Source organism: Schistocerca serialis, chromosome 8, assembly GCF_023864345.2.
Source record: "Schistocerca serialis cubense isolate TAMUIC-IGC-003099 chromosome 8, iqSchSeri2.2, whole genome shotgun sequence".
Lineage (NCBI taxonomy): Eukaryota > Metazoa > Arthropoda > Insecta > Orthoptera > Acrididae > Schistocerca > Schistocerca serialis.
The window spans coordinates 558,870,224-558,896,987 of record NC_064645.1 but is presented as its reverse complement, the minus strand read 5'-3'; the positions used below and the strand labels follow the sequence as shown (position 1 = coordinate 558,896,987).

The window sequence follows — 26,764 nt, the reverse complement described above, 5'->3', positions numbered from 1 at the left end:
ACAAAAATGTTTATAGAAATTTGTATTTCACAATGTGTCAAATTAACTGTCAGTGGGCTTAAACCAAGAGATTTGTTTCAAGTAGTCCTAAAAAATTAAGCACTGCAGCAACTGTGGAAATGCGACAAAGTTAAGGGACTACTGCGATATGAATCCCAATCACCTGTATCTGTCTGCCGTGTTTTGTCTACCCAACAAAGCTCCAACCACTACATAAAAAGAAATGCCAGTTGTGATAAAAAAGATCACTTTGTTCTTGGCAAAGACCAGATTTCCGATTAACAATCCATTGGATGGACAATGCAACGTGTGTAATTGTTATTCCCTGTTGTTCTTTGGGATGTCCAGACTCAAAGAAAAGGCACTTACTTTTGCACAAATCAGTGACAAAGTAAAAGCTCACAAAGGATTAAAAATGTTGACATTTTGAACGCGGGATATGTATGACACCTGCCTCATTTACCTGACATGACACTGGATTTGAGGGCAGCACTTTTCCTTTTAATAAAGATGCTGAGCAACTGACATCAATTTAGCAAATTACTAATTGTAGATTGCCAACTCTTGTGGCGGGTTTCAATGAATGAGGAGAGATGTAAGTTTTAATACGGGTGTTTGGATAAAAATATAATGTACATATATTATAATTTATCAGTCAAATTCAATTCAGGTAAAAATATATGGGTTCTCATTACAGAAATTAAGAAGTAGCACTATGTGAACAGAGTACAATGAAAAAACCCAATGAACAAATTTAATCACTTGTCTATAGCCTCCTGGAATTTCCTTAAGCCTACAGATGTAAAAACTGTGCTAAATTAGAAATGAGAACTTGTCACCGAGGATGATTATTTGTTGAAGAAGCTTTTAAGAAATTCTCACTCTGTCCAATGTGAGGCATCTTCAGACTAGAGGTAGAATAATCGTACATTCAATTTATCTCATCACTCCGTGCATTTCACGTAAACTCTCTTCATAATTCATCTTGACAAGCCGGATATTTGAGTTGGGCTGTTAAGAGAGTTCTACAATTTTATTTTATTTCAATTTCAAAGGTTCTACACACTCCAAGATTTTAAACATGGCTGCAGCAGCAACTGTTAAAATTCTTCACAATAAAGGATGGCAGCCAAAAACAGTTGCAGGATAGAATTTTTTTTTTTTTTTTTTAAAAATTCTTGACCAAGGTTTCGGTACATATAAATATACCTTCATCAGAAGTAAAACTTCCTGAATAGAAAGACACATTCATTAGAAAAGCCATATCAACGAAAGTGAGAAACAGAAGCTTAAATAACGGTGAAATTGCTAAAGTAATACAGGCACACAATCTTTAGTACTTACTAAAATTACATCATGCACTGGAGAATAATAAAACAATTATGCCAAAAGGCGTCGTCAGTAATTAAAATATCATCTCCATTTGTACAACATGTGTAATGGGCACAGGATCAAAGCGAACAGTTTAACAACGTTACTTCGCCTATGAACTGTTGAGACACACTGCCACGCACCTCATTAGCGCTAACTGTTCTGTCCAAATCTCAAACTCTGAAAATGTTGACATTTTGAACACGGAATATGTATGACGCCTGCCTCGTTTACCTGACATGACACCGGATTTGAGGGCAGCACTTTCCTTTTAATAAAGATGTTGAGCAACTGACATCAATTTAGCAAATCACTAATTGTAGATTGACAACTCATGTGGTGAGTTTCAATGTATGAGGAGAGATGTAAGTTTTAATAGGAGGTGTTTGGATAAAAATATAATGTACAACTCTGAAAGCATTTAATAAATAAACAAAAATAACAGTGTTCTTATGAACAAACTTTAAAATAACTGAGGCATTTGCTAAGACCTACAATTAGAAGGGACCAGATAAAAGCTGCAAAAACATGTGCAGACACTAAGTGCTATGCAGTATCACAGTACTTCAACTACACTGCAACACAGTCAAGTCCACTAAGTTACTGCACCAGCAGGAGTAAATTTCTGATAAGCAGGACTGGACGTTATACATCACTTGTAAATAACCACACGCTTAGCAGCTGGTCTGTGGGAGGTTCTGCAGAAAACTTGCAGTGCCAGTGTCACTACCCACGGGAGCAGCAACACCACCAAGACGGCGCAGCGCTACAATCGTTGGATTATTTCTCTAAGACAGTAACGTGTCCGCCTCGGAACAAAACAAGTAACCTCCCGTGAAATGAATATTTAAGTGGCTGCACAGCAAGTAGCGAGCCAATTTCAGTGCAGAGCCAGTCTCAGATACACTTTACTCCAACAAAGTCGGTGAGCAGCTGTGCGATCACCAGCGTTATGCCATCGCTCTCATCGTCCCGTCACGCCTCGTCGGACTCAACTGCTGCACGAACAGGTAGTCTTCTGGCTATACTTTGGCTCCAAGTGAACAATTAACCTTCAGTTAGACTTAGCCTCCAAGTGACTGATTAACATATAGCAACTGGACTCAGTAGATAAGTTAACTTTACTTCCATACCTGGACTTAGTGTCATAAATTCACATTTAAAGTGACTAATTGATTACATTATTTGGACTTTGCAGTCTATTTTTATTATTAATTTGAAGTAATCATTTGATTCTGTTATTTAGACTTTACGGCCCACTTCATTATTGAACTTGTTAACAACCATATGCACAGTGACTTAAATAAATGTGTTTGCTTCTACATAGCCACTTGGGAATAACTGTCACTTTTGAATGCTACTGCTGTCACAACAAGATGAAGCCATGTTTTAGCTTTCTGTATTTGCCTAAATGATTTTATCAAAAGAAAAATTCAATTGGGAAGACTATAAAATTGTGAGGCAGAACTCACCTTCAGGGAGAGAAATTTTCATTTCCGCTGATTGACAGTGTATAAAGGTAAAAGTGATGGGCACTACCCTAGATTTCAGAACTGCTAGCTCCTTCCTCAGACAAGGTAGAGAGATGTGGGATGGGAATATGGGAGAGAGGAAGGACAGGTCAGTCAGGAGGGACCCTCAGAAAAAGGTGGGAAGCACTCTCTACTGACAGAACTGAATGCTTTGTTTCCTGGAGATAATTGCAGGTCAACAGGTCTGCTTCACTGTTTTACTGTCTTTACGATCTGACAGTTTAATTTTCATACACACGGGCAGCTCTTATACGGCACTTTTAAAATTTTTAGTAATTAATAATATTTCTGGGGTTACTGAATCCCATCAGTTCCATTCAGTCAAAAATTGAACTATGTAAAATTTGGAATCTGTAGGATAAGGAGGGCAGCGTGGAGGGTAAAAGTCGTAGAGGGAGACCAAGAGATGAATACACTAATTAGATTCAGAAGGGTGTAGGTTGCAATAGGTACTGGGAGACGAAGAAGCTCGTACAGGATAGAGTAGCATGGAGAGCTGCATCAAACCAGTCTCTGGACTTAAGACAACAACAACAACAACAACAACAACAACAACAGGATAAGGGTAACGATGACCCCAAGCCTTCAAAATTGGAAAATTTGAAGACACATGACTGTCAATGTCACAAAATATCACTTCTGCATGATAAATACGTTCTCGGTTATTTCATTTTCCTTAATCGATTATGTTCTCTTGTCAGGTCACTGACCCTGCGGCAACAACCGTGCCGTCCCTTTCGACGACATATCACAACAATATATTCTGCCATTGCTGTCTATCACTTTTAAGGGTGGGTAGTGACCACTGCACATACGGTGTTTTCGTCTAAAGTTTATTTATGGAAGACAATATATTTATTCGGGTGTTACTCGTGTGAAATAACTGAAAATAAATTGACATTTGTCTAGAAAATGTCAATGGTTCTCATTTAATTTTTGTGGGTTGTGTAAATTAACTGTACATCTAAGTGCCACACTAGATGTGCAGAAAGCCTATATTTCTTGGGGAACAATGACAAATTGCTACACAGGGGCTGAAAAACTGAAAACTAAAATTAGAATCTTTCTATCAGTAAGGGAGCTAACTACAAAAATATTTCATAAGATTGTTGCAAGTTGATAACTATTGAAGAAGCTAGCCATTGACAGTTAAAAGTAGGGCCCAGTTCAATTCTGTCATCAGTTGAGAAGAAGTGGGAGCAAATACAAAATTTGACAATTCATTAAGATATATCTGTAACTACTTACAAAATAAACTTTATATATAAATCTGTTTGAAAGTAAAGGAAAAGAAAAATTAACTACACATTCAATTCTGGTAATTAAATTCTAGGCACATTTCAGTCATTTAACTTACTACAGAAAAGAGAAGGCAATGCAAAAGATGCCTGAGGAACTGTCTCTGACTGTGATTTTCAACACAGAGTTACACTGCTAATTTTTAACAGGACCAGCATCAAATACCTATGATGATGATGATGATGATTATGGTTTGATTGAAAATATTTTGGAAAAAGGTCTCTTATTTATCTGATAGACATCAGATACATAAAATCACATTCAAAAGTGGTTTCCAAGAACAGGGTGTATGCATGGACAAAAGAAATAAATCCTGGATCTTTCCCAATTAAAAATACACTTCGTCTCAGGTGAAAATACACTTTTTCCATGTTAAGTGACAGCATACTTTTCCTAGGAACTGTAAAACTTATCAATCTTTGAATGGTTATGGTTTATACACCGGCACAGAATTTCCCGGCCCTTTGAAAAACGAAACCCATTAAAAAACAAATAAATAAATTTAAAAAACCATGTTTTGGAAAGATCTTTGATATGCAGCAGCATGTACGCTGCATTATTTTCGTATTACGAAAGTATAAATTCGAATTCCACCAAACACCGCATGTTACTTTCCGAAGCATTGAAATCGAGATTGTGAAGCGCTTTTGTAAGCCAGTCTTAGCTCATTTACGTGGTGTCGCCAGCCGATGACAGAGGATATTCAGAGCATTCGACACGTGATGTAGTCAGCCAGTAGCAATATCACTGTTTAGTAGTGCGTACACACAAATAGCAAAATGGTCATTTTTATAACACAACAGAATATAATTCATGAAGTACCAATATCAAATGCCTATTAGGCCTACTACAAGCAAAACGCTTTATCTTCGTAAATAGTTTTACACTTCATTCATACGCTCCAGCTTCTCAAACATGAGATCAAAAAGTAGTAGTAGTAACTTTTTACATGAATTTGGAATCGTCGTATTCTTCCATAATTTGTGTAATGGCCCCGTTTCTTTTCCTTCCTCTTCTTAAAAAAAAAAAAAAAAAAAAAATCAATCTTGTCTTCACTAATTCTGTAACTATTGCTGCCAGTGTCAAAACTTATTATTCCGCGTCTATTCTTCGGGTAGGCGTTATTACGTGTTCGTACAACATGTTTTCCGTGCTACTCCCAGAATATAACTTAGGCAGCTGCTACCGGGGACTGTACAACTGGCCCTTACTAGTGTAATGGTCTAGCCAAAAATTTTCTGTCAAAATTTCATTTTCCTGAATACACCAAGAAGATAATACGTCCTCTTAGTCGTTTATTTCCACTCTGGTAGTCTGAATCTGTGGATTTTGCTTGTAATTATAACAATGCTGATCATTCGCAAACCCAATCAACCACATAATCAGACAGCAATTGGCATTCACTCGTCCGGCTTTATTCTGCTCACTTGTATAGCCCTGTCCGCATCTGTCTGCCAGAAAGTTTATTTCTAGATGCGATGGGGAGTCCCCTGGCAGAGACATGACATACACTATGCACGCATTCAAAAATCAACTTACAATTCATTCAGAAATAAACTTAGAATATGTCCAAAAACCAACAGGGATGCATTTCAAAATCATATGAATAACTGATAGACCAAAGTGCGCTGAATACTAGGTGCTTTGTGATACAATGTTTTTTTTCCTCAAGAATATAAATTTGGCGACCCCCTCCCTCCTGAAATTGTCACCCTGGGCAGACACCCCGGTTTGCCCTTAGTGAATCTGGCAGCTCGTTAACACCAATAAAATTTTTCTGGGTAGCATCTGGCTGCTATTGCTTATACAGCTAACAGCCACAGTTCTGTAGACAGAAGTGGGAGAAGGTACTACACATGCGCTGGTCAACTGTGCATGCGCATGAGCCTGCTTGCAGCTGCTCAAACAAATCTAATGTAAACAGTTGTGATGTCACGCTCATCGGAGGCAATTTGTTGTTATGGAGCATTGCCTAGTCTTCGTAAAGCCTTTGACACATTTTGCCGTTGGCAGACGCTTGTATGAGCACTGTGTTTGGTTGTTGTATATGGCGCATTTCCTTTGCAACTTAAGTTTTATTTTCGTTTGTTTTCTCTCGTTCATGTTTTATTGCAGCAGTATTATTCTGCAGTAGCCAGATACAGTAATATCCTTTGTTAGAGTATTGTTTCTTACCAGTCAAAATTACAAAAATTTAACTGAAAACTAAATTTTAAAATATTCCTGAGTTTTTCCGTTTCCTCCTGGATGAAAAAATTCCTGGGTTTATCCCGGGTCTCATGAAAGAAGGTTGTATACATGGAAGAACCCTGGAGATACTAAAAGGTATCAGATAGATTATATAATGGTAAGACAGAGATTTAGGAACCAGGTTTTAAATTGTAAGACATTTCCAGGGGCAGATGTGGACTCTGACCACAATCTATTGGTTATGACCTGTAGATTAAAACTGAAGAAACTGCAAAAAGGTGGGAATTTAAGGAGATGGGACCTGGATAAACTAAAAGAACCAGAGGTTGTACAGAGATTCAGGGAGAGCATAAGGGAGCAATTGACAGGAATGGGGGAAATAAATACAGTAGAAGAAGAATGGGTAGCTTTGAGGGATGAAGTAGTGAAGGCAGCAGAGGATCAAGTAGGTAAAAAGACGAGGGCTAGTAGAAATCCTTGGGTAACAGAAGAAATATTGAATTTAATTGATGAAAGGAGAAAATATAAAAATGCAGTAAGTGAAACAGGCAAAAAGGAATACAAACGTCTCAAAAATGAGATCGACAGGAAGTGCAAAATGGCTAAGCAGGGATGGCTAGAGGACAAATGTAAGGATGTAGAGGCCTATCTCACTAGGGGTAAGATAGATACCGCCTACAGGAAAATTAAAGAGTCCTTTGGAGATAAGAGAACGACTTGTATGAATATCAAGAGCTCAGATGGAAACCCAGTGCTAAGCAAAGAAGGGAAAGCAGAAAGGTGGAAGGAGTATATAGAGGGTCTATACAAGGGCGATGCACTTGAGGACAATATTATGGAAATGGAAGAGGATGTAGATGAAGATGAATTGGGAGATACGATACTGCGTGAAGAGTTTGACAGAGCACTGAAAGACCTGAGTCGAAACAAGGCCCCCGGAGTAGACAATATTCCATTGGAACTACTGACGGCCATGGGAGAGCCAGTCCTGACAAAACTCTACCATCTGGTGAGCAAGATGTATGAAACAGGCGAAATACCCTCAGACTTCAAGAAGAATATAATAATTCCAATCCCAAAGAAAGCAGGTGTTGACAGATGTGAAAATTACCGAACTATCAGCTTAATAAGTCACAGCTGCAAAATACTAACACGAATTCTTTACAGACGAATGGAAAAACTAGTAGAAGCCAACCTCGGGGAAGATCAGTTTGGATTCCGTAGAAACACTGGAACACGTGAGGCAATACTGACCTTACGACTTATCTTAGAAGAAAGATTAAGGAAAGGCAAACCTACGTTTCTAGCATTTGTAGACTTAGAGAAAGCTTTTGACAATGTTGACTGGAATACTCTCTTTCAAATTCTAAAGGTGGCAGGGGTAAAATACAGGGAGCGAAAGGCTATTTACAATTTGTACAGAAACCAGATGGCAGTTATAAGAGTCGTGGGGCAAGAAAGGGAAGCAGCGGTTGGGAAGGGAGTAAGACAGGGTTGTAGCCTCTCCCCGATGTTGTTCAATCTGTATATTGAGCAAGCAGTAAAGGAAACAAAAGAAAAATTCGGAGTAGGTATTAAAATTCATGGAGAAGAAATAAAAACTTTGAGGTTCGCCGATGACATTGTAATTCTGTCAGAGACAGCAAAGGACTTGGAAGAGCAGTTGAATGGAATGGACAGTGTCTTGAAAGGAGGATATAAGATTAACATCAACAAAAGCAAAACAAGGATAATGGAATGTAGTCTAATTAAGTCGGGTGATGCTGAGGGAATTAGATTAGGAAATGAGGCACTTACAGTAGTAAAGGAGTTTTGCTATTTGGGAAGCAAAATAACTGATGATGGTCGAAGTAGAGAGGATATAAAATGTAGACTGGCAATGGCAAGGAAAGCGTTTCTGAAGAAGAGAAATTTGTTAACATCCAGTATTGATTTAAGTGTCAGGAAGTCATTTCTGAAAGTATTCGTATGGAGTGTAGCCATGTATGGAAGTGAAACATGGACGATAAATAGTTTAGACAAGAAGAGAATAGAAGCTTTCGAAATGTGGTGCTACAGAAGAATGCTGAAGATTAGATGGGTAGATCATGTAACTAATGAGGAAGTATTGAATAGGATTGGGGAGAAGAGAAGTTTGTGGCACAACTTGACCAGAAGAAGGGATCGGTTGGTAGGGCATGTTCTGAGGCATCAAGGGATCACCAATTTAGTATTGGAGGGCAGCGTGGAGGGTAAAAATCGTAGAGGGAGACCACGAGATGAATACACTAAGCAGATTCAGAAGGTTGTAGGTTGCAGTAGGTACTGGGAGATGAAAAAGCTTGCACAGGATAGAGTAGCATGGAGAGCTGCATCAAACCAGTCTCAGGACTGAAGACCACAACAACAACAACATCCCGGGTCTCGCAGTTGTCCCGGGTCGTATACACCTTGAAGAAAAGATAAGCTTCGGAAACACAGGTCTGACAATATCAACCTCGAATGTTTCAGTTTTAGAATATACTGCAATCTCTCTTACTGGAGCACTGTCTCGTATACCAATTTTCTGTGTTTTGGAGGTTATCGTGTGAGGTGGATGGTGCAAGTTATTTATTGTATGAAAATATTTATGTCCCCTGATTTGTACTAGAAACATAAGAAGAGAATGCAATTTGTACTATTTGTATTTCCCATATCACTGTATGTTGAAGCATGGTTCCGTGCCCTTTCTGGAACCGAAGCACCATGTCTGGATATCATTTATGGCACCCATTCTCTTATCGTGGCTGTGTTTGATCCTAATAAGAATTTTGAATAAAAAATGAAAATCGGCAAAGCATTGAACCGAGAAGCAGAAGTCTGACGAAAATAATAAAGAGGTTCAAGCAAAAATCAGCATTCTCATAAAATGAGATGCCCTTCAGACAATGGTCCATTACAGCCGACTTCTCATGCTGGGCCCGGCTTATATGTCGAGGATGTTCAATAAAGCATTCTCACATGATGTGACATGTCTGCCCAATATGACTTCCCATACTGGCACACGACCTTATGTACATCAAGTTTTCTATGGCAGAGATAGTCTTGTATTGGATGTAACAGATTCATTATTTTGTCAGTAAATGAAACACATACTTTGGTGATTCTTTAAACTCTTGAAGACATGTTGCTTATGGGTGGCAGAGGATGCCTCCACATCTTTGTTTGTATCCCTACACTGAACTTGCTTTGATCGGAACAAATTACATTTGTTTATAAGAGTAATCATCCTTTTGGAACCGCATTCTGAGATGTTTCAGCTCCCCTGGCAGGCTGTTGGGATGTGAGATCGTATGTGCTCCATGTAGCAGAGAGGGTAAGACATTAGCACAATGTGCAGGGTGACATCAGCTGCAACAACATTTCTGCATCAGCATATGGAACAACAACTGGCATTATCGCAATAGCTAGTGGTATGACAGGCTGCAACATCCTCTCCTCCACCAATGTCGCTCAACAGTTCTGACAAGTCCATGTAATCATGAGAAACGAATTTATGCCTCTATATACTCTACGAAGAGGTTAATTGCGTGGCTGATCCCACCTCTAAGCACATGTTGTTATTGTCGTCTTCCAGTAAGTTATACAATTCAGTGCAAAAATTATGACCATTCTCTAATCTTGGTAACATAGGCTTCAAGGATATTTTTGATTGGCAAAATCAGATTGTGGCACCTCATATGCATTTTAGTCATTTTCCTAAGAAGGTCAGTCAAACATACACACCCCGGGTCACCGACGACCTCCGAGGTCTTCACCAACGGTGAAATTTTGTGTGCTAGCACAGTATTGTCTTATACTCAGATTCATTAACTAGAGATGATGACATTCATCTCATTCCCAGCTAAGAAGTTCAGTCTAAAGCTCTTACCAAATCAGACGCAATACTCCACGATGTTGCTCATACAGAGCAATCACTTGAAGTAGCCTCATTGAAACAACAAGTGTTCGATGACAAAGCAAAGTAGGCAAACTTACTAACCAATTTTAGGTGCACCAATCATCAATGGTAGTAGCTTATCATCCAACAGTACCAATAACCTACAAACTAGATAGCAGTTTGCAAAAGACTGCCCTATAGTGAACAGATTGGTAGTATAGCTAATGATAAGCAATCCACATACATTGGTAGCTGCCCAAAGCTCAGAACAGAGCTGTCACCATTGACCCTATTTAGTACATGTAGCTCCAACAACAGGCCACTCCTCCACTGCACCATCGTATCTAACCCTGACTAGTGGTAGTAAACATTGCCCCAAAAATGACGCAAATCGTGCTCCAAGGGTAAGAGGTCACATGCACCATAATGCAAAAAGATAAATTTGCAACAAGAAGGGACATCTGGCATTTCTGTGCCCAGATTGATCCGATGTCAGTCTGTTGTAGAATTTTCAAGCATTTTTTCTGCTAACATGTTATGACATTTCCGGAGAGCGAAAACCTCCGAACTCAACGATCATGTGAAACTCAGCTCACTCCATTTGTCCAAGAGACCCAGAAAGCGTTAGTTACAGGTGCCCAGGTATGTGCTGTGTTGCTCGACTTCCAGAAGGCACTCCATATCATTTTACACTGCTGCCTAACAAACAATATGTAAGTGTACAGAATATCAAGCCAACTTTGTGATTGGGTTGAACAGTTTCTAGCAAATACAACACAGCATGTCATTCTGAATGGAGATGTAAAAGTAACTTTGGGTGTACCCAGGGGACACTTATACAACCATTACTTTTGACAATATATAGATAAAAGATCCAAGTAGGTAACGTCAGAAGTTTCATGAAGCTTTTCACAGATGATTCTCTCGTATTCAGATAAGTCACAACGCTAGAAAATCGTAGTTAAACGCAGAAGACCTGCACTGAACCGACACTTCGTGTGTGGAGTGGCAATTGTCCCTTAATGTAAATAAATGTAATGGATTGTGAATATATAGCAGAAAGACTGTATTGTACAATTACAAACAACATACAAAGTTGCTTCCACAAAACATCTAGGAATTCACATATGTAACAATTTGAAAGGGCGGCCAGATAAAATTAATCACAGGTAAGGCAGATGCCCGACTAAGATTCACTGGAAGAATCCTCAGGAAATGTAATCCATCAACAAAGGAAGTAGCTTATAAAACACTTGTTCAGCCAATACCTGAATTTTGCTTGTCAGTATGGGATCTGTATCAGATAGGTCAGAGAGAGGAAACAGAGAAGATACAAAGGAGAGCAACACATTTCATTACAGGCCCAGTCAGTAAGCACGAATGAGACACAGAGATGCTCAGCTCCAGTGGCATTCTGGCCCTAGTTGCCAGAATTGGCAGTTGTGTGCGAGAGATGTGTGTATGAATGGCGTGTGTTTCTCTTTTGCTGATGAAAGCCTCTGTCTTTCAATTGTGCCTCACTGCAACTTAACATTTCTTCTTTATGGTAAGTGTAAGGAGCAATCTATCTTTTCCTACACTGTTGATATTCCTACCTGGAGTTTTCATTGTTTAATAAATTAATACATTTTCAGTGTATGTGTAGATAGCCTTCTCAATTATCAGAACTCTTTAAAAATCTGAACTGAGACTTGGACAATATACTATTTGTCGTCAGATGGTTAAGAAACTGATTGTATATTGCCTTTTCTAAAATTTTTGAGAATGCTGGCAAAAGTAAAATTGGACAGAAATTTGATGGTATTTCTTTATCTCCTTTCTTTAAAAAAGGCTTAAATTCAGCATATTTCAACCTTTCAAATGTTCCACTCATAAACAAATGGTTACACAGAGAGCTTAATATGTTACTAAACCCAGAAGCACACTCTTTAATTAACTTTGTTCATATTTTATAATAAGCACTACAATGTTCTGATTTTAACCATTTTACGGTGGACATTACTTCTGCTTGGGTAGTGAGTGTCATATTCATGTTAGTGAAGTTATGTGTACTGTTTCAACTGAGGTACTCCATGGCAGCATCTACTGAACCTGACAACCCCATATTTTCTTAACAGTTATGAAAAGTTAGTTTTGTAACACTGTCCACATCTGTAACCAATGTATCATTTGCTTCTAATGCTATTTGCCCCTCTTCATTTCTGGTTCTTTGAATAAGCATTAACATGTTGGTATTAAAAGAAGAAATTTTCTTGGTCAGCACATAGATTTGACAAGCGTACAGCTTCCTTTCAGCCTCTAGCACTGAAGTCCACTGAGAAGAACAAGAGTATGGTTATTCGAAACTGATTAACAGGTACAAATCTTAATTTACTAAATAAGTGATCTCAGCAACTATATTATGTATCTTTCATTGATCAACTAAACACACACACTTCATGTACTTCTCGCTATTAGAACATGGCATTTCCTGTAGCTAAGCCCTGCAACCTATATAGCTGTTTGATTTGCTGAGTTTATTTGCCCCTATGTTGTTTTCCCTATTGTGTCTGGATTTCTCTCTCAGTTATTATTGTTATTTGGACTGTTATCATATCACCTTGTCTGTTCTCGCAGTTCTTTGAACTACAGGAGGTGAACCCCAGTTATCTCACACTTTTGTAGAAGATAAAAGATTGTGAACTTTGTGGCAAGTCTGTAGTATTTTCGTGCATCATACACTTGTACAATGTTTTGTGTGCATCTGTAGAGATATGAAAATTAGATGTACTTTTTGTTCCATGTATCTATAGCGAGAAGATGCTCCAGGATGTAGAAGAGGTCATGAAACGAGAATACACAGTACATATTTACCTAAAGGGGATATGTTGATGATACTTTCACATGAAAAGTCATAAAAATGTGGTATAAATAAAGAATCTTAAACGCGTTTTCACTTAAGAGATAATAATAAAGCTTGCCACAAAACATGTACATCTACAGTACAATGAGGTGGATATGAAAATTCTTAGGCTATTGCAGTCACACATCATCAGACAGAAAATCACCTTACAACACCTCTTTACACTGATCACATTACTGCATGGAAAATATGCAAAAGTGAGGCTATATGTAACACACTCGTTACCTGATATTATTAATAATGTAGACATCACATAGTTCATCAATAAATGTATTGTGACGTTAAATCTTTGTGAAGATTATCCTTATTTCTAGTATTGATTCTATGATATTTATGATAAATTTCATTAAGGAATAAATATATTGGGAAGCAATACTTAGTATCCCCAGTTCCCTGAACAGACCTCTGCAGTATGTTGTTGAGTTCACACCACAAATAATTCACATTACACACTACTGGAATCAGGAAACTAAATTTAATTATTAAAGCGAATACTTTTGACTTATACACTATAAAGTTTATTAAATTTAATTAGAAGTTCATCTGTGGAAAAGCGAAAGCTATCCAAAAGAAACTATTTATTTTTTACATTTGCTTTGCTCTCCATCAAATATTTTATATTATTTGGCAAATAAACAAAAGTCCATTACAATATACCCATCTGAGAAACAAACTTTAGAGAAGACTAATGATATTCTTTTTTCATCTAGTATTGTTTTTGAGGCTGTGGGTCTAGTTCAATCAATCAACTCAGCAACTGAAACATTACCACTTCAATGAAAACTGTACAGTCACTGCTACAAATGTCCAGCAAGGAGAGTACATTAAGGCCATTGTTGACACAACTTATGTGACATCTGACGAGAAATTTAGGACAGAATGAGCAAAAGTACTGTTAAAAATATGACTTCAGAATATTACTTCCAGTGACTCAGAAAGAAAATAAAAGTTATTGTGATCTCTCTTACCCCGGGAGTCAATATTGCAGTAAAAAGTCCATGGTGGAATGCAATATAGGATGATTTAAAGGTAACAACTCACCTTATGGCTGAGGCATTGATTGGCCGAAAGGCATATAAACAAGACAGAAAAATGTTGCTAAGCTTTCAGAGCAATCCTACTTCCATGCTAACAGAAAAGAAAAAACAAACACACTTAATCCTAAGAGTGACACAGTCATCCCTACTGAAAATTTCTATACAGGAACTGGTGTAGCACTCTCTCTTGTGTACACTCTTACCATTTTCTCTCTTCTGCATACATACAACACGACATAAAAAGGCATGTAGTCTGTCATAATAATTAGAGAACTGGTGACGAGCACACAATCTATATCTCAAAAGATTACAGTAAGGCTGGAAATTAACACCCTAGGAACATAGATAACCAAATCATCAAGAAAAAACACAAACAAATGCAAAAATGTGTTCTGACAAGATTAAGAAGATAGACTTACGTTCTTCCCGACAGCATCTCTGGGTGCCAAAAATTGTGCCCACTCATCTTCTGCGAGATTGCCATCGTCCAGCAACGTAATGGAGCGAACACCTGCTAGAACCACGTTTTTGCACACTTCTGCACCAAATCCCCTCAGACCAATCAGCAGTACCTTCGCATTTCTTAACCTGTAAAGTTAAATGCAATTAAAAATTAACAGCACTAGGGATAAGACCACAGAAACATACACTACATAAAATTTAATGAAAATTTTTGAAAACATCCAACAATCTAATAATCATTGGTCGAATGCTGCATGTATGTTGGGGGTGAGGGTGGGAGAGGATGTATGGGTGAGGAAAAACAATTTATTAGTATGGCAAGACATTAGCCATTTTCCGGTTCACAATTGACTTGTTTCCAGCCCAGAATTTCTCTATGGTATAAAAGAACTGGGCATGAAGAGTAACTTTCATCTGTGCCCGAAAATGCTGTTTCTGCCTGTCAGACATTTTATTTTTATTAGTAGATTATCAGAGTCTTATGTAGTTCACATCTTTGTGTGCCACACATGGATTCACAACAGGGTAGTACTGATTTATTAACTGGATTGTTGATAAAAATTTCTACTGGTAGATAAATTTACTTGGATGCTATGGTTAGTGTTCCCAAATGCTTGAACCAATGCGTACAAGATATAAATTTTTGAACTGTACGCATAATTCTAATTACTTTCTTTTCCACAATGATGTTTTTTTGTTGCCTCCATGAAGAGTTACCAAAAATATTTCATATATAGACAACGTCTGAAAATATCCACTATAAATTAGTGGTTAGTGGCCAACGTTCAAAATCGTTATGGTACTTATATGAACAAGCAAGTTTTTTCCTGTTAACATTTCCCAATAATACACACTGAAGAACTTAGGATTTACTATCTTGCATATTATATTAACTGACGATAGACAGTAAAAAACAGGATAATCTATTTTATTATAGAAAACGACAACTATTATGATACTACTTTGTCTTCACTGTGCTCGCTTTTATTATTATTATTATTTTTTGTCTGTTTACTACTGGCTTTCAAAGTTCTATGTCTTCATCTTTAGACCTTTTACTCAATAATTGATGACTCACATGTACACCCTGTTAATGTAATTCAGTGATGTGGTTAATACACAATAAGCCAGTAGGCTAGCTAGTTGTGTATTAACTACACTACTGCAATTACAGCAACCAAATATACTTGTGATAGTGTGCGACATCAATTTCAGAGCTAAAGGGCCTGAAAATGAAACCATAGAGCTTCGAAATCAATACTAAACAGACAAAAAGAAAAACAATAAAACACAGCACAGTGGATACAATTTTTATTTTATATAACAAAATATTTAACAGCTGAAGTCACCAAATTTCTAGCATAATGCAAGCAACAGGACTGGAAGAGCTGTGGTTCACGGTTGGGTTGTTGTGTTTCATTGCTCACGGTTTGTGATCTCCCACTTTACTTCACTTTTTATGTACAGCACCAGTGAGCAAGAGAAAAATTCTAGAGAAACAGATATGGCAGACGTAATGTCCACATTGTAAGCAAGAAACAGATGAAAAAAATCCTATCACTGATGAAACAACATTTCAGTAGTGTATACACAGTACCAGCATGAATAAATTACTTTTAAAGCAGCTACTGACATCTTATATGCACAAATGGAAAATCTGATCGATATTATTTCTGAGGTATCAGCACACTGAAGAGGTGAGACAATTTAATATATTTACGTCTCAAAACGAGGATAATGGAATTTAGTCGAATTGAGTTGGGTGATGCTGATGGAATTAGATTAGGAAATGAGGCACTTAAAGTAGTAAAGGAGTTTTGCTATTTGGAGAGCAAAATAACTGATGATGGTTGAAGTAGAGAGGATATAAAATGTAGACTGGCAATGGCAAGGAAAGCGTTTCTGAAGAAGAGAAATTTGTTAACATCGAGTGTAGATTTAAGTGTCATGAAGTCTTTTCTGAAAGTATTTGTATGGAGTGTAACCACGTATGGAAGTGAAAAATGGACAATAAATAGTTTGGACAAGAAGAGAATAGAAGCTTTCGAAATGTGGTGCTACAGAAGAATGCTGAAGATTAGATCACATTAACTAATGAGGAGGTATTGAACAGAATTGGGGAGAAGAGGAGTTTGTGGCACAACTTGACTAGAAGAAGGGATCGACTGGTAGGACATGTTCTGAGGCATCAAGAGATCACCAATTTAGTATTGGAGGGCAGTGTGGAGGGTGACCAAGAGATGAATACACTAAGCTGATTCAGAAGGATGTAGGTTGCAGTAGGTACTGGGAGATGAAGAGGCTTGCACAGGATAGAGTAGCATGGAGAGCTGCATCAAACCAGTCTCAGGACTGAAGACCACAACAACGTCTCTCAAAACTCTACACATCAGTAACAGTTGCAATGCCGATTATAACTGCATTCATGATAATGTTCTTAGAATGGTGTGTAATATTCTGTCAAGAGTATGTCACAATTATTTATGGGTTCTTCTGTTACTTCTTAGTAGAACAATTCCGTATTTAAGGTTGAATAACAAGTACCTGTTACTCAACCTTAAATGCCCCACAATTCCCGTTGCCAAATTCTTCTTGTGTATGTTCTTCTCAGTTGAAGACAATATCTTCTACCAAAACATTTTTTACTGTAAGAAAGAAATAACTTTTAAAGGAAAAGCAAAATCTCTTGTTTTACAACCAGTCAGACTGGACATTTTAACCAGATACAAAGTTTTTTCCAACAGTTAAACCAGACATCCAACTATAATCCTGTATGTCATACTTGGATATGGTGCACTAGATTCAAACACTCTGCCATCGGCAACTGCACAGGCTGACCACCAGAGGCTGCCAGCAACTTATGCATACGGCATGGCACCCGGTGCACTGTATATCGGACCTCTTCCCTATATAAGGACAGAGTGGAAGGCGCTCGTCCTCAGATATATTCCACTGCTTTGTATATATGTGATGTCTGTTCTTTTGGACCTCTCTGAAGGGGTATTGGTGAAATGCCTCGAGGAATTAGGGTAATGGGCAAGGGGCACTATATTATTAGTGTGTGGATAAGTTGAGAATTTGGGTTAAGTTGAGAATTTGAGTCTGACGTGGGAGGTGTGCTAGGGATAGTCTGTGCAACTGCAATGACCACTGTGCCTGGATGGCTCCGTGGTCAGAGCATCTGCCTAATAAGCAGGAGACCCGGGTTTGAATCCGCGCCTGGCAAAAATTTTCAACTTTCCTCATTGATTTCAACCAATGCCCACTCGCAGCCCATGTCTGTAATTCCTTTGTGTCCTACTGCTTTGTATTGTGTCTATGCTTGTGTGTACTTGAATGTGGATTAATAAATTCTTGTCATTGGTGGCCACACTATTTCTTGTCGTACATTGCGATTCAACTGGCGATGAGTGTGGTGTTCATTTCCATGTGCTTGGTTTCTTTGGTTGTTCCTTTGGATCTCGTGTCTATCGAGGCAGTACAAGTTCCTCTTCGAGCAGAGACAGGCTCTTAGGGTTGCTATTACAAATATGTCGACCAGGTAGACAATGCAGTCGGCATACCTGCCATCCTTTCTCCCTTATAACAATGCGGTCAAAGACTAGGAAGCTTATGACTAGCAGCTTTGGCAACACTTCCTCACTTTAGGTGTCACTGATGCTAACTTCTATAAGGCTTTGTTTCTTTCTTGGATTTCCTGTCAGATTTTCCAGCTGTCGTGGTAGTTAGCCTGCTCTGGGAATCAGCATTACTTTTGTTCAACAAAACGTGTAAGTTGTTGTCTAATTATCACCGCAAATGCACGCATATCACTACGGCACGTTTTGAGTTCCATCCTTGTCATAAACAGCCCTGTCAGTCATGTTGGACTAGGGTGGCTGAACTCCATGGTCTCAGTTTGTTACTGAAGCTAACTACAACAGTAGTACTTTGCACTCCTATTTTGCCTCTATTATTTTGTGCAACATGAAAGAGCTACATGCTCTACGTGCCAGCCTATTTGCAACAACTGTAGGAAAAAGGACATACAGCGTCTGTGTGTTGCTACCTGCCCCCTCCTGCAGACATGAACACAGATGCCAGCTGTGTGTCTCCAGTATTAGGACTCACAACAAACTGTTTATTGAAGTGCAAGTGACAGACAAAGTGATCAGACTACAAGTGGACAAGAGTGCAGCTGTAACTTTACTAAAATCACAAACTTATTTGGATTTGGGATCTCCGGCATTGACTCCGGTTACTTGATGTTTGATAAGTTGCAACAAGCAGTATATTCCAATTTTGGAGCAATTTACAGCTACCAATATTTATAAAGTTGTAGTTCGTTCCTTTACTTTTTTGGTGGTGGATAATGCGGACACAGCAAATCTTCTCAGTCTGGATGCTTTCAATGCCTTTGGTTTTTCTATTTCAGAAATGGTGCACCTCTTTTCCGACCAGGTTGTTACCAACAGTTAGATTCTCTGTGTTCTGACTTCCTATCTGTCTTCTCGGATAGTTTTAGTTGTGCCACTAGTTTTGCAACCCAAATTATCCTGAAACCTATGGTGCAGCTGGGTTTTCTCCGTGCGCACCCTTTTCCACTGGCATTGCTCGATCAAGTGAAAGCAGTTGTTGTTACTAGAGATAATACAGCTTACTACATCGAGTAAGTGGTCTACCCCCTCGTGGTTGAAAAAGAGAGAGAAGAAGAAAGCTACTTAGTTTCATCTCTGCGGCGACTTTAAAGTTTCAGTTAACACTCAGTCTATTATTGATACCTACCATTTACCCCATCCGGGCAAGTTATTGGCTAAATTCGCTGGGAGCTAGGTTTTCTTTAAGATTTATTTATCTGAAGCCTATTTGCAGGTTCCATTGGATGATGATTCTAAATGGCTCTTTGAGTTTAACATGCCCTACCTGTTCCAGCAATATCAGCACCTCCCATTCGGCATGACTGGTGCCCCAGCATGTTTTAACAACTGACGATATCCGTTCCAGGGCGCACCAAATATCTCAATGACATTGTTGTGATGGGTACATCCACAGAAGAGCATTTATGTAACTGCTGCACCCTGTTGCCGACAGCTGAAAGACAGCAGGGTTGAAACACAACTTAGCAAAGTCACTCGGGATGATGTTAAGCCTTTACCCCATCATGTAGCTGCGGTCATAGCTCTGCCACACCTTACAACTGTCAAAGAGCTTAGACAGTACCAGTACAAAATTGCTCACTATCACAAGTTTATACCAGGTGCAGCAGCATTGGTCCATCCCCTCCACGAGTTGCTCCACAAGAATGTTCCTTTTCAGTGGACGCCGGCCTGTAAGTGCATGTCCACCCTTTTGAAATCTAGATTACATTCTGCTCCTTGTTTAGCCACTTTTCATCCTGGCCACCACCTGGTTTTGATTACAGACGTCTCTCAGCATGGAGCTGGAGCCATTCTCACACTTCAACATGAGGATGGTCCCCAACGTCCGATAGCTTATATGTCAAAAACGCTTTTACACTCAACTTCAAAACTGAAGAGGACTCTCCTGTTATCGTCTACGCTCTCAAAAGTTTCTCATGTTCTTGTAGGGGTCTACGTTCCTCCTCATTACTGACCACAAGCACCTAGATTCACTGTTTAATCCTTACGCTTCATTGAAAAACAAAGCAGCATATCGCCTCCAGTGTTGGGTCTTGTTTCTGTCTTGCTACAACTATGAAATAGATTTTTGGTCTGACATGCAGCAAGCCAATGTTGATGTGCTATCCTGCATTCCAACAGGGTCCCATCGTACTTCTGATCAGAATGAAAACCTTTGTCATCACTTATAAGTTGAGGTGCAATGCATAGTGGAAAAGTTTCCTATTACAGGCTCCTGGACTGCATCATCAGCCATTGCTGCCAATCTGGTTTTGCACCAGGTTGTTAAAATTGTTCAACGGACAGGGCTCTGGGCAAGGCTTCTGATTCTTTATGGAACTATTTCGTCTTCCATCACCGCCTTTGTGTTTGAGGGTGGTGTTCTCTTAGCTACGGACAGGCTGTCACCCATGGATGTGACATCAGCTGCCCTATGGCAAGATGTGTTTCAGCTCCTATAGCATGGATATCGGAGGGTCTCATGTACCAAGTCCGTGGCCCATCACCACGTGTTTTGGCCTGCACTGACGGTGACATTATGCGTCTTGCTCTCAGTGTGTTACACAACATGTGGCGTCGTGGGCGGCACTCTCTCTGAGGCCTGCACCGCAACATCCATGGGGACACACCAGTGTTGATTTTGTGGGACCTCTTCTAAATTCTAATTGGTTGCTGGTTGTCAATGCCTTCTCTAAAATTCCATACACTGTCCAGTGTCTTTCAGTTTCAGCTACAGTTAAGTTTCGGGTGCTTTCCAAGATCTTTTCTACTGAAGGATTGACATATACACTTGTGACAGATAACTGTTTGCACTTTGTGTCTAACTGCTTGCAGTTTGTTTCTCAGACCTTCCACGAATTCTGTGCCCAGTACAGCATTCAACATGTAAGTGCTCCTCCTTTCCATTCCCAATCTGAGGCAGAACATTTCATCCCCACATTCGAGGTTCAAATGAAGAAATACGTCGTGGACTCTTCTACAGAAGACGCCTTCATGTGCTTCTAGAGTTTCTACAGATTTACGTCTGTGGGGCTTCAAAGTGCAGCTGAGATGCTCCACCGTTGCCAACCCCGCACCTTCTTCCACCTGCTCACGCCATCTAATCAACATCTGACGATGAGGCCCTCATCACAATTCAGTCCTGGTTCCGCAGTCTGGGTGTGGTGGTTTGGCCACCAACTGAAATGGGTTCCGGCCATAGTCCATAGCTGCCACAGCAACCGCCACTGTACGATTAGCACCACTGACATGCAGGTGGCATGTCATCATGATCAGTTCTGTCTTTGTGCTACAGTGAGAGCTGTAGGTCTGCTGCAGCTGCCTCCTCCATCAAGGTCTGTCGAAGCCTAGTAGGGCATCCCCGCTGCAGGGGTGGACCCAGCTGCCTTGTGGATGCCGCTGCCTCCTGCCGCTCCTCTGAGGTCCAGTTCTCTGAAGCCTGCTACTGGCTATTCCTGTGAGACTGTTGTCTGCGCTTCCACAGCTGCTGGGCCAGTGCCTTTGTGTCCCTCAGCACTGGCATCCCTGGTACTCCCACCCAAGCAGCCGGCACCTTTGCCTCCACCTTCGGAAGGTGTACACGATCAAAGGCAGAGCCACGTGTGAAAGCACCCACGTGATTTACCAACTGACCTGCCTACACTGTGAAGCTTTCTATGTGGGAATGACCAGCAACAAACTGTCCATTCGCATGAATGGACACAGGCAGACAGTGTTTGTTGGTAATGAGGATCACCCTGTGGCTAAACATGCCTTGGTGCACGGCCAGCACATCTTGGCACAGTGTTACACCGTCTGGGTTATCTAGATACTTCCCACTAACACCAACCTGTCAGAACTCCGGAGATGGGAACTTGCCCTTCAGTATATCCTCTCTTCTCGTTATCCGCCAGGCCTCAATCTCCGCTAATTTCAATTTGCCGCCGCTCATACCCCACCTGTCTTTCAACAACATCTTTGCCTCTTTACTTCCGCCCGACTGACATCTCTGGCCAAACTCTTTGCCTTTACAAATGTCTGCTTGTGTCTGTGTACGTGTGGATGGATATGTGTGTGTGTGCGAGTGTATATCTGTCCTTTTTTCCCCCTAAGGTAAGTCTTTCCGCTTCCGGGATTGGAATGACTCCTTACCCTCTCCCTTAAAACCCACATCCTTTCGTCTTTCCCTCTTTCCTGATGAGGCAACAGTTTGTTGCGAAAGCTTGAATTTTGTGTGTATGTTTGTGTGTCTATCGACCTGCCAGCACTTTCGTTCGGTGAGTCACATCATCTGTGTTTTTAGCTGTGACAGCAGCCTGTTGCACACAAACACTTTGAGAGTGCCACTTTTTCTGCTTTTTTTCAATTCTAGGGTGTAATGGTGCACCCATGTTTCACTGTAAGTCACAATCTGGTGAAAAAAATTTTCCCCTTCAGTTTGGTAGCATGTCAGTAGTCATTTGCACACCTCTAGACAATAAAATTTTTGCTCTGTAGTGAGAAGACAAGGCAGCAACCTTGGGGACACTATCCAACATCTGAGGTTCTCAGTAATGATCATCTGAGCACTACCTCTGCAGCAATCTCAGCAACTGCTGTTCACAAATTGTCTTCGATAAGCTGTCTAACAATGCTCCTCAGTCATGCTAGTCTTCAGGTGACATCAGTGAGCTGCATTCTCAATTGTTTCTCGTCCTCGTAAAAACTACTTTTAGCAAGCACAAACTTAAGAGTCTTTCTCAGGATGTCGTCTCCGAACTGTGCCACAAGTATTTTCATAATTTTGGATGCTTTTACACCATGTACTGTGAAAAACTTGATTATAGTGCAATGGGCAAGACATGATTGTGCCTTTCCTCTGATACAACATTCATGTTGATAAGTGTGACGCTCGTTGTATAATGATTGTGTAACTGAACAACAGTTGGTACCATCAGAACTGAAGAGATAAAGTCCCTGCTTTGACAATGAGACTGTCTATGGGACTAGTTCAGAAGATGCCAATGGTCAGTCTTACTACACAGTGATGTATTGGGTTCAATAATTTCAAAGTCCACAGTGCTACTGTGCCATAAACCTGGCAACTGTAGTCTTGTCGAGATGACACCAAGACCTGGTAAATACGGATTAGAGCAGCATCACCCATGCCCCAGAGGTATGGACAAGGAAGCAAAGCGGGTTAAGTTTCCACATACAACTAGTTTTAGAATGGCAAATATGGGCAGCCGTCTCAACTTTTTATGAAAGACAAGTCCCAAAAATCACAACCGCATACCACGGTCCAAGAGCTGGGTATGCGATTAGAGTTCTGAGTTGGGACAAACTGTGGTAAAATGAGAGGAATGCAAGACCCCTATTGTCTTCAAGGCAGAAAATTGGAAGCCATGGGATAGTATGCACACAGAGATCTTTCTGATGGTTTCCTGGAGCTGGTGTTCAGCTGAGGCTAGAGATTGACGGCTGTACCAAAAGCGGAAGTCACAGTCATACAGCTCTGGAGTGATCACTGATGCTACAGAGATCACTAGCCTACCCCTAATAAAGAAAAGTGTAATACTTAGCATGGAGCCCTAAGAACGCTGCACTTGTTTCCATGTGGAACTGAATGATGCACCCACTCTAACACAAAACAACCCGATGGATAAAAACTGACAAACCAAAACCAGCAAAAACCCGTAGGGAACTTCAAAATCTCCAGTCACGGAGGGAACATAAAATACGATGGTGTCATTCCCACTATATCTAACTTTAACCTATCCATTTCCCTTTTTAAATTTTCTAACCTACCTGCCCGATTAAGGGATCTGACATTCCACGCTCCGATCCGTAGAATGCCAGTTTTCTTTCTCCTGATAACGACGTCCTCTTGAGTAGTCCCCGCCTGGAGATCCGAATGGGGGACTATTTTACCTCCGGAATATTTTACCCAAGAGGACGCCATCATCATTTAATCATACAGTACAGCTGCATGTCCTCAGGAAAAATTACGGCTGTAGTTTCCCCTTGCTTTCAGCCGTTCGCAGTACCAGCACAGCAAGGCCGTTTTGGTTAATGTTACAAGGCCAGATCAGTCAATCATCCAGACTGTTGCCCCTGCAACTACTGAAAAGGCTGCTGCCCCTCTTCAGGAACCAAATGTTTGTCTGGCCTCTCAACAGATACCCCTCCGTTGTGGTTGCACCTACAGTACGGCCATCTGTATCGCTGAGGCACGCAAGCCTCCCCACCAACGGCAAGGTCCATGGTTCATGGGGGAAGACTGAACACTGATGAGACTAATTGGTTGGTAGTTGTCAATGGACCTTGGGATTGGGATTATGACATTATTCCTCTACTGCTAAGGGAAAACACCTTCTAACCAAATACAGTGGAAGACCCCGAGTAGATGGAGTCTGTGAATCACATTCAGATGTTGGATCATTTGATTATGATTCAAATCAGAGCCTGTGGCCACATCATGAGCCAAGTTGAGAGCCTGAAGTAGTTCTCAGTCAGTTCATAACATTAATCAGGGATATGGGGAGTAAAGTATAGGGATATGTCTTCAACTTGTCTTGTATGCATTCAAAAGGTAGTTGGGTAAGAAGACACCCCACGTGCTCTATACATCAAAACAATGGAAACCTTTTATAAGCCAAGTATATATAGAGATCTATTTACAGAATATAAGGACTATACAAATATGTGTAAGTATCTCACACAAAATATACTTTTGAAAATAATGATATGTGCAAATGTTTGCTAGCAGTGCTGGCTCAACTGAAGTTTGTGTTACCACACATCTGCTTTGACCAGTGAGATAAATGTGTTGTGTCATGTCATTGTGATATGGCTTACTTGAAACAGATTGTGTCTGCAGAGGGCATGTTGGAGTATTTTGTGATGTGATCTAGTGGAGGCAGCTTGTTTCAAAGTTGTTTGTGAATGCCGTTAGTGATTCATTGGACTTCTTGATTGCTGTTTTGAGAATACTACTGGAAGATTTCGTGGTGGTCCGTTAATGGGTTATTTTGATGTTGCCAGTTTTTGGCAATAGCGTCATTTTCAGGTATGGAATTATTAGTGACGTGTGATGTTTATGGTTGGAGATTTAATTTTAAGTTTTGTTTTGAGCTAGTTATGGATTTGACAATAAAGTTCATGACTGGATTTTTGCTTGCCACAATTGGGGATGATATGTAGATCACAAATTCCTACGGTTATCCAGTTTACCTAGAGTATGTGAAGAGTCATCAAATTACTTTCCGTTAGAAAAGTTAAGGTGTTCAGCAACTGTGATGTGACTTTCAAAATGATAGAGAGCAGCGATCAGTCGATGTTTCCTTTCTAGCTGTATTAAATCAGACCCTGATTTCATGTACTAGCCATCTTGAATGAACTGTAACGGGAGCCGAGCATATAAAAACTCTCAAATACTACACTGATAATGGCTAGTCACTAGTCGAAATCAGGGTCTGCTTTAATAAAGCTACAAACGAAATGACAACTGATTGCTGCTCTCTATCATTTTGAAAGGATATGTGAAGTGTTACATTTGTGGAGACAGTATGAGACTGACTGAAGCTCCTGCATCTCAGAACACGTGGCAATGTCAATGAGAAAACGAATGAATTTCTATTCATTTGGGTTTTTTGTTTGAGAAGTCTTGACTGGCTATTTGAGACAGTGGCTTTATGAAATATTATTTTTACTTTTGCTAGACTGCTAGATTTGTGTGTTAAATGACTTTGGTTGAGAGTTATGGGTGTTCATGTGTATAACAGTGCATTTCTTGTATATCAAAATTAGTGTTAATGCACTTTTTTAAAAATTGCTGTGTTGTGTTGTTAGTAGTTATGTTGGATTGTGATATGTAGGTATTGTGTAGTTTGTTTTACATACATGATGAGGTTAGGTTTTCGATATTAGTTACATGGGTGGATTTTCGTTTTATGGTGCAGTGAACTTTGTTTCGGCTGGACTATACAGGTGAAGTGAAATGAAAGATACTAGTTTGTTGAATTGTGTGTGGTTTTGGTTTTCGGTATTGTGGATTTCGTTTTAGCTATATCGTTCAAGTGAAAACAATGGGCATTCTCAAAACCTCGGTCCACCGTGCCCATACTATCTCTGACGCCGACAGTCTTCAAGCGGAACTGGAACACCTGCAAAAAGTATTTTTGAAGAATGGCTTTTCGCCTAGGCAAGTGAACAGAGTGATGAAGACCTACAAACGACGGAACAAGGAAGAGGCCTTCAGGTCGACTGTTTATCTACCATTTATTGGGAATATTTCTTCACGGACAGGCAGAATATTGAGAAAGTATCAAGTGAGAGTCATCTTTCGCCCTCCTTCCAAAACTTCATCACTGGTGGGATCCGTTAAAGACGATCTGGGCCTGCGTAAACCAGGTGTTTACAAAATTCCGTGTGAATGCGGCAAATCATATATAGGGCAAACAACGCGAACTGTGCAGGGACGCATTGTGGAACACCAA

At 39.9% G+C, this 26,764-nt stretch overlaps 1 protein-coding gene across 1 annotated transcript in view; it reads right to left on the bottom strand.

Annotated features, from left to right (window-relative positions):
- Window positions 1-26,764, bottom strand: part of LOC126416783 (SUMO-activating enzyme subunit 1) — a 55,945-nt gene that overhangs the window by 23,356 nt on the left and 5,825 nt on the right. Inside the window, exon 2 of the mRNA XM_050084645.1 lies at window positions 14,649-14,817. Within this exon, the coding sequence (XP_049940602.1) occupies window positions 14,649-14,817 (169 nt within the window). The remainder of the gene's footprint in view (window positions 1-14,648; window positions 14,818-26,764) is intronic.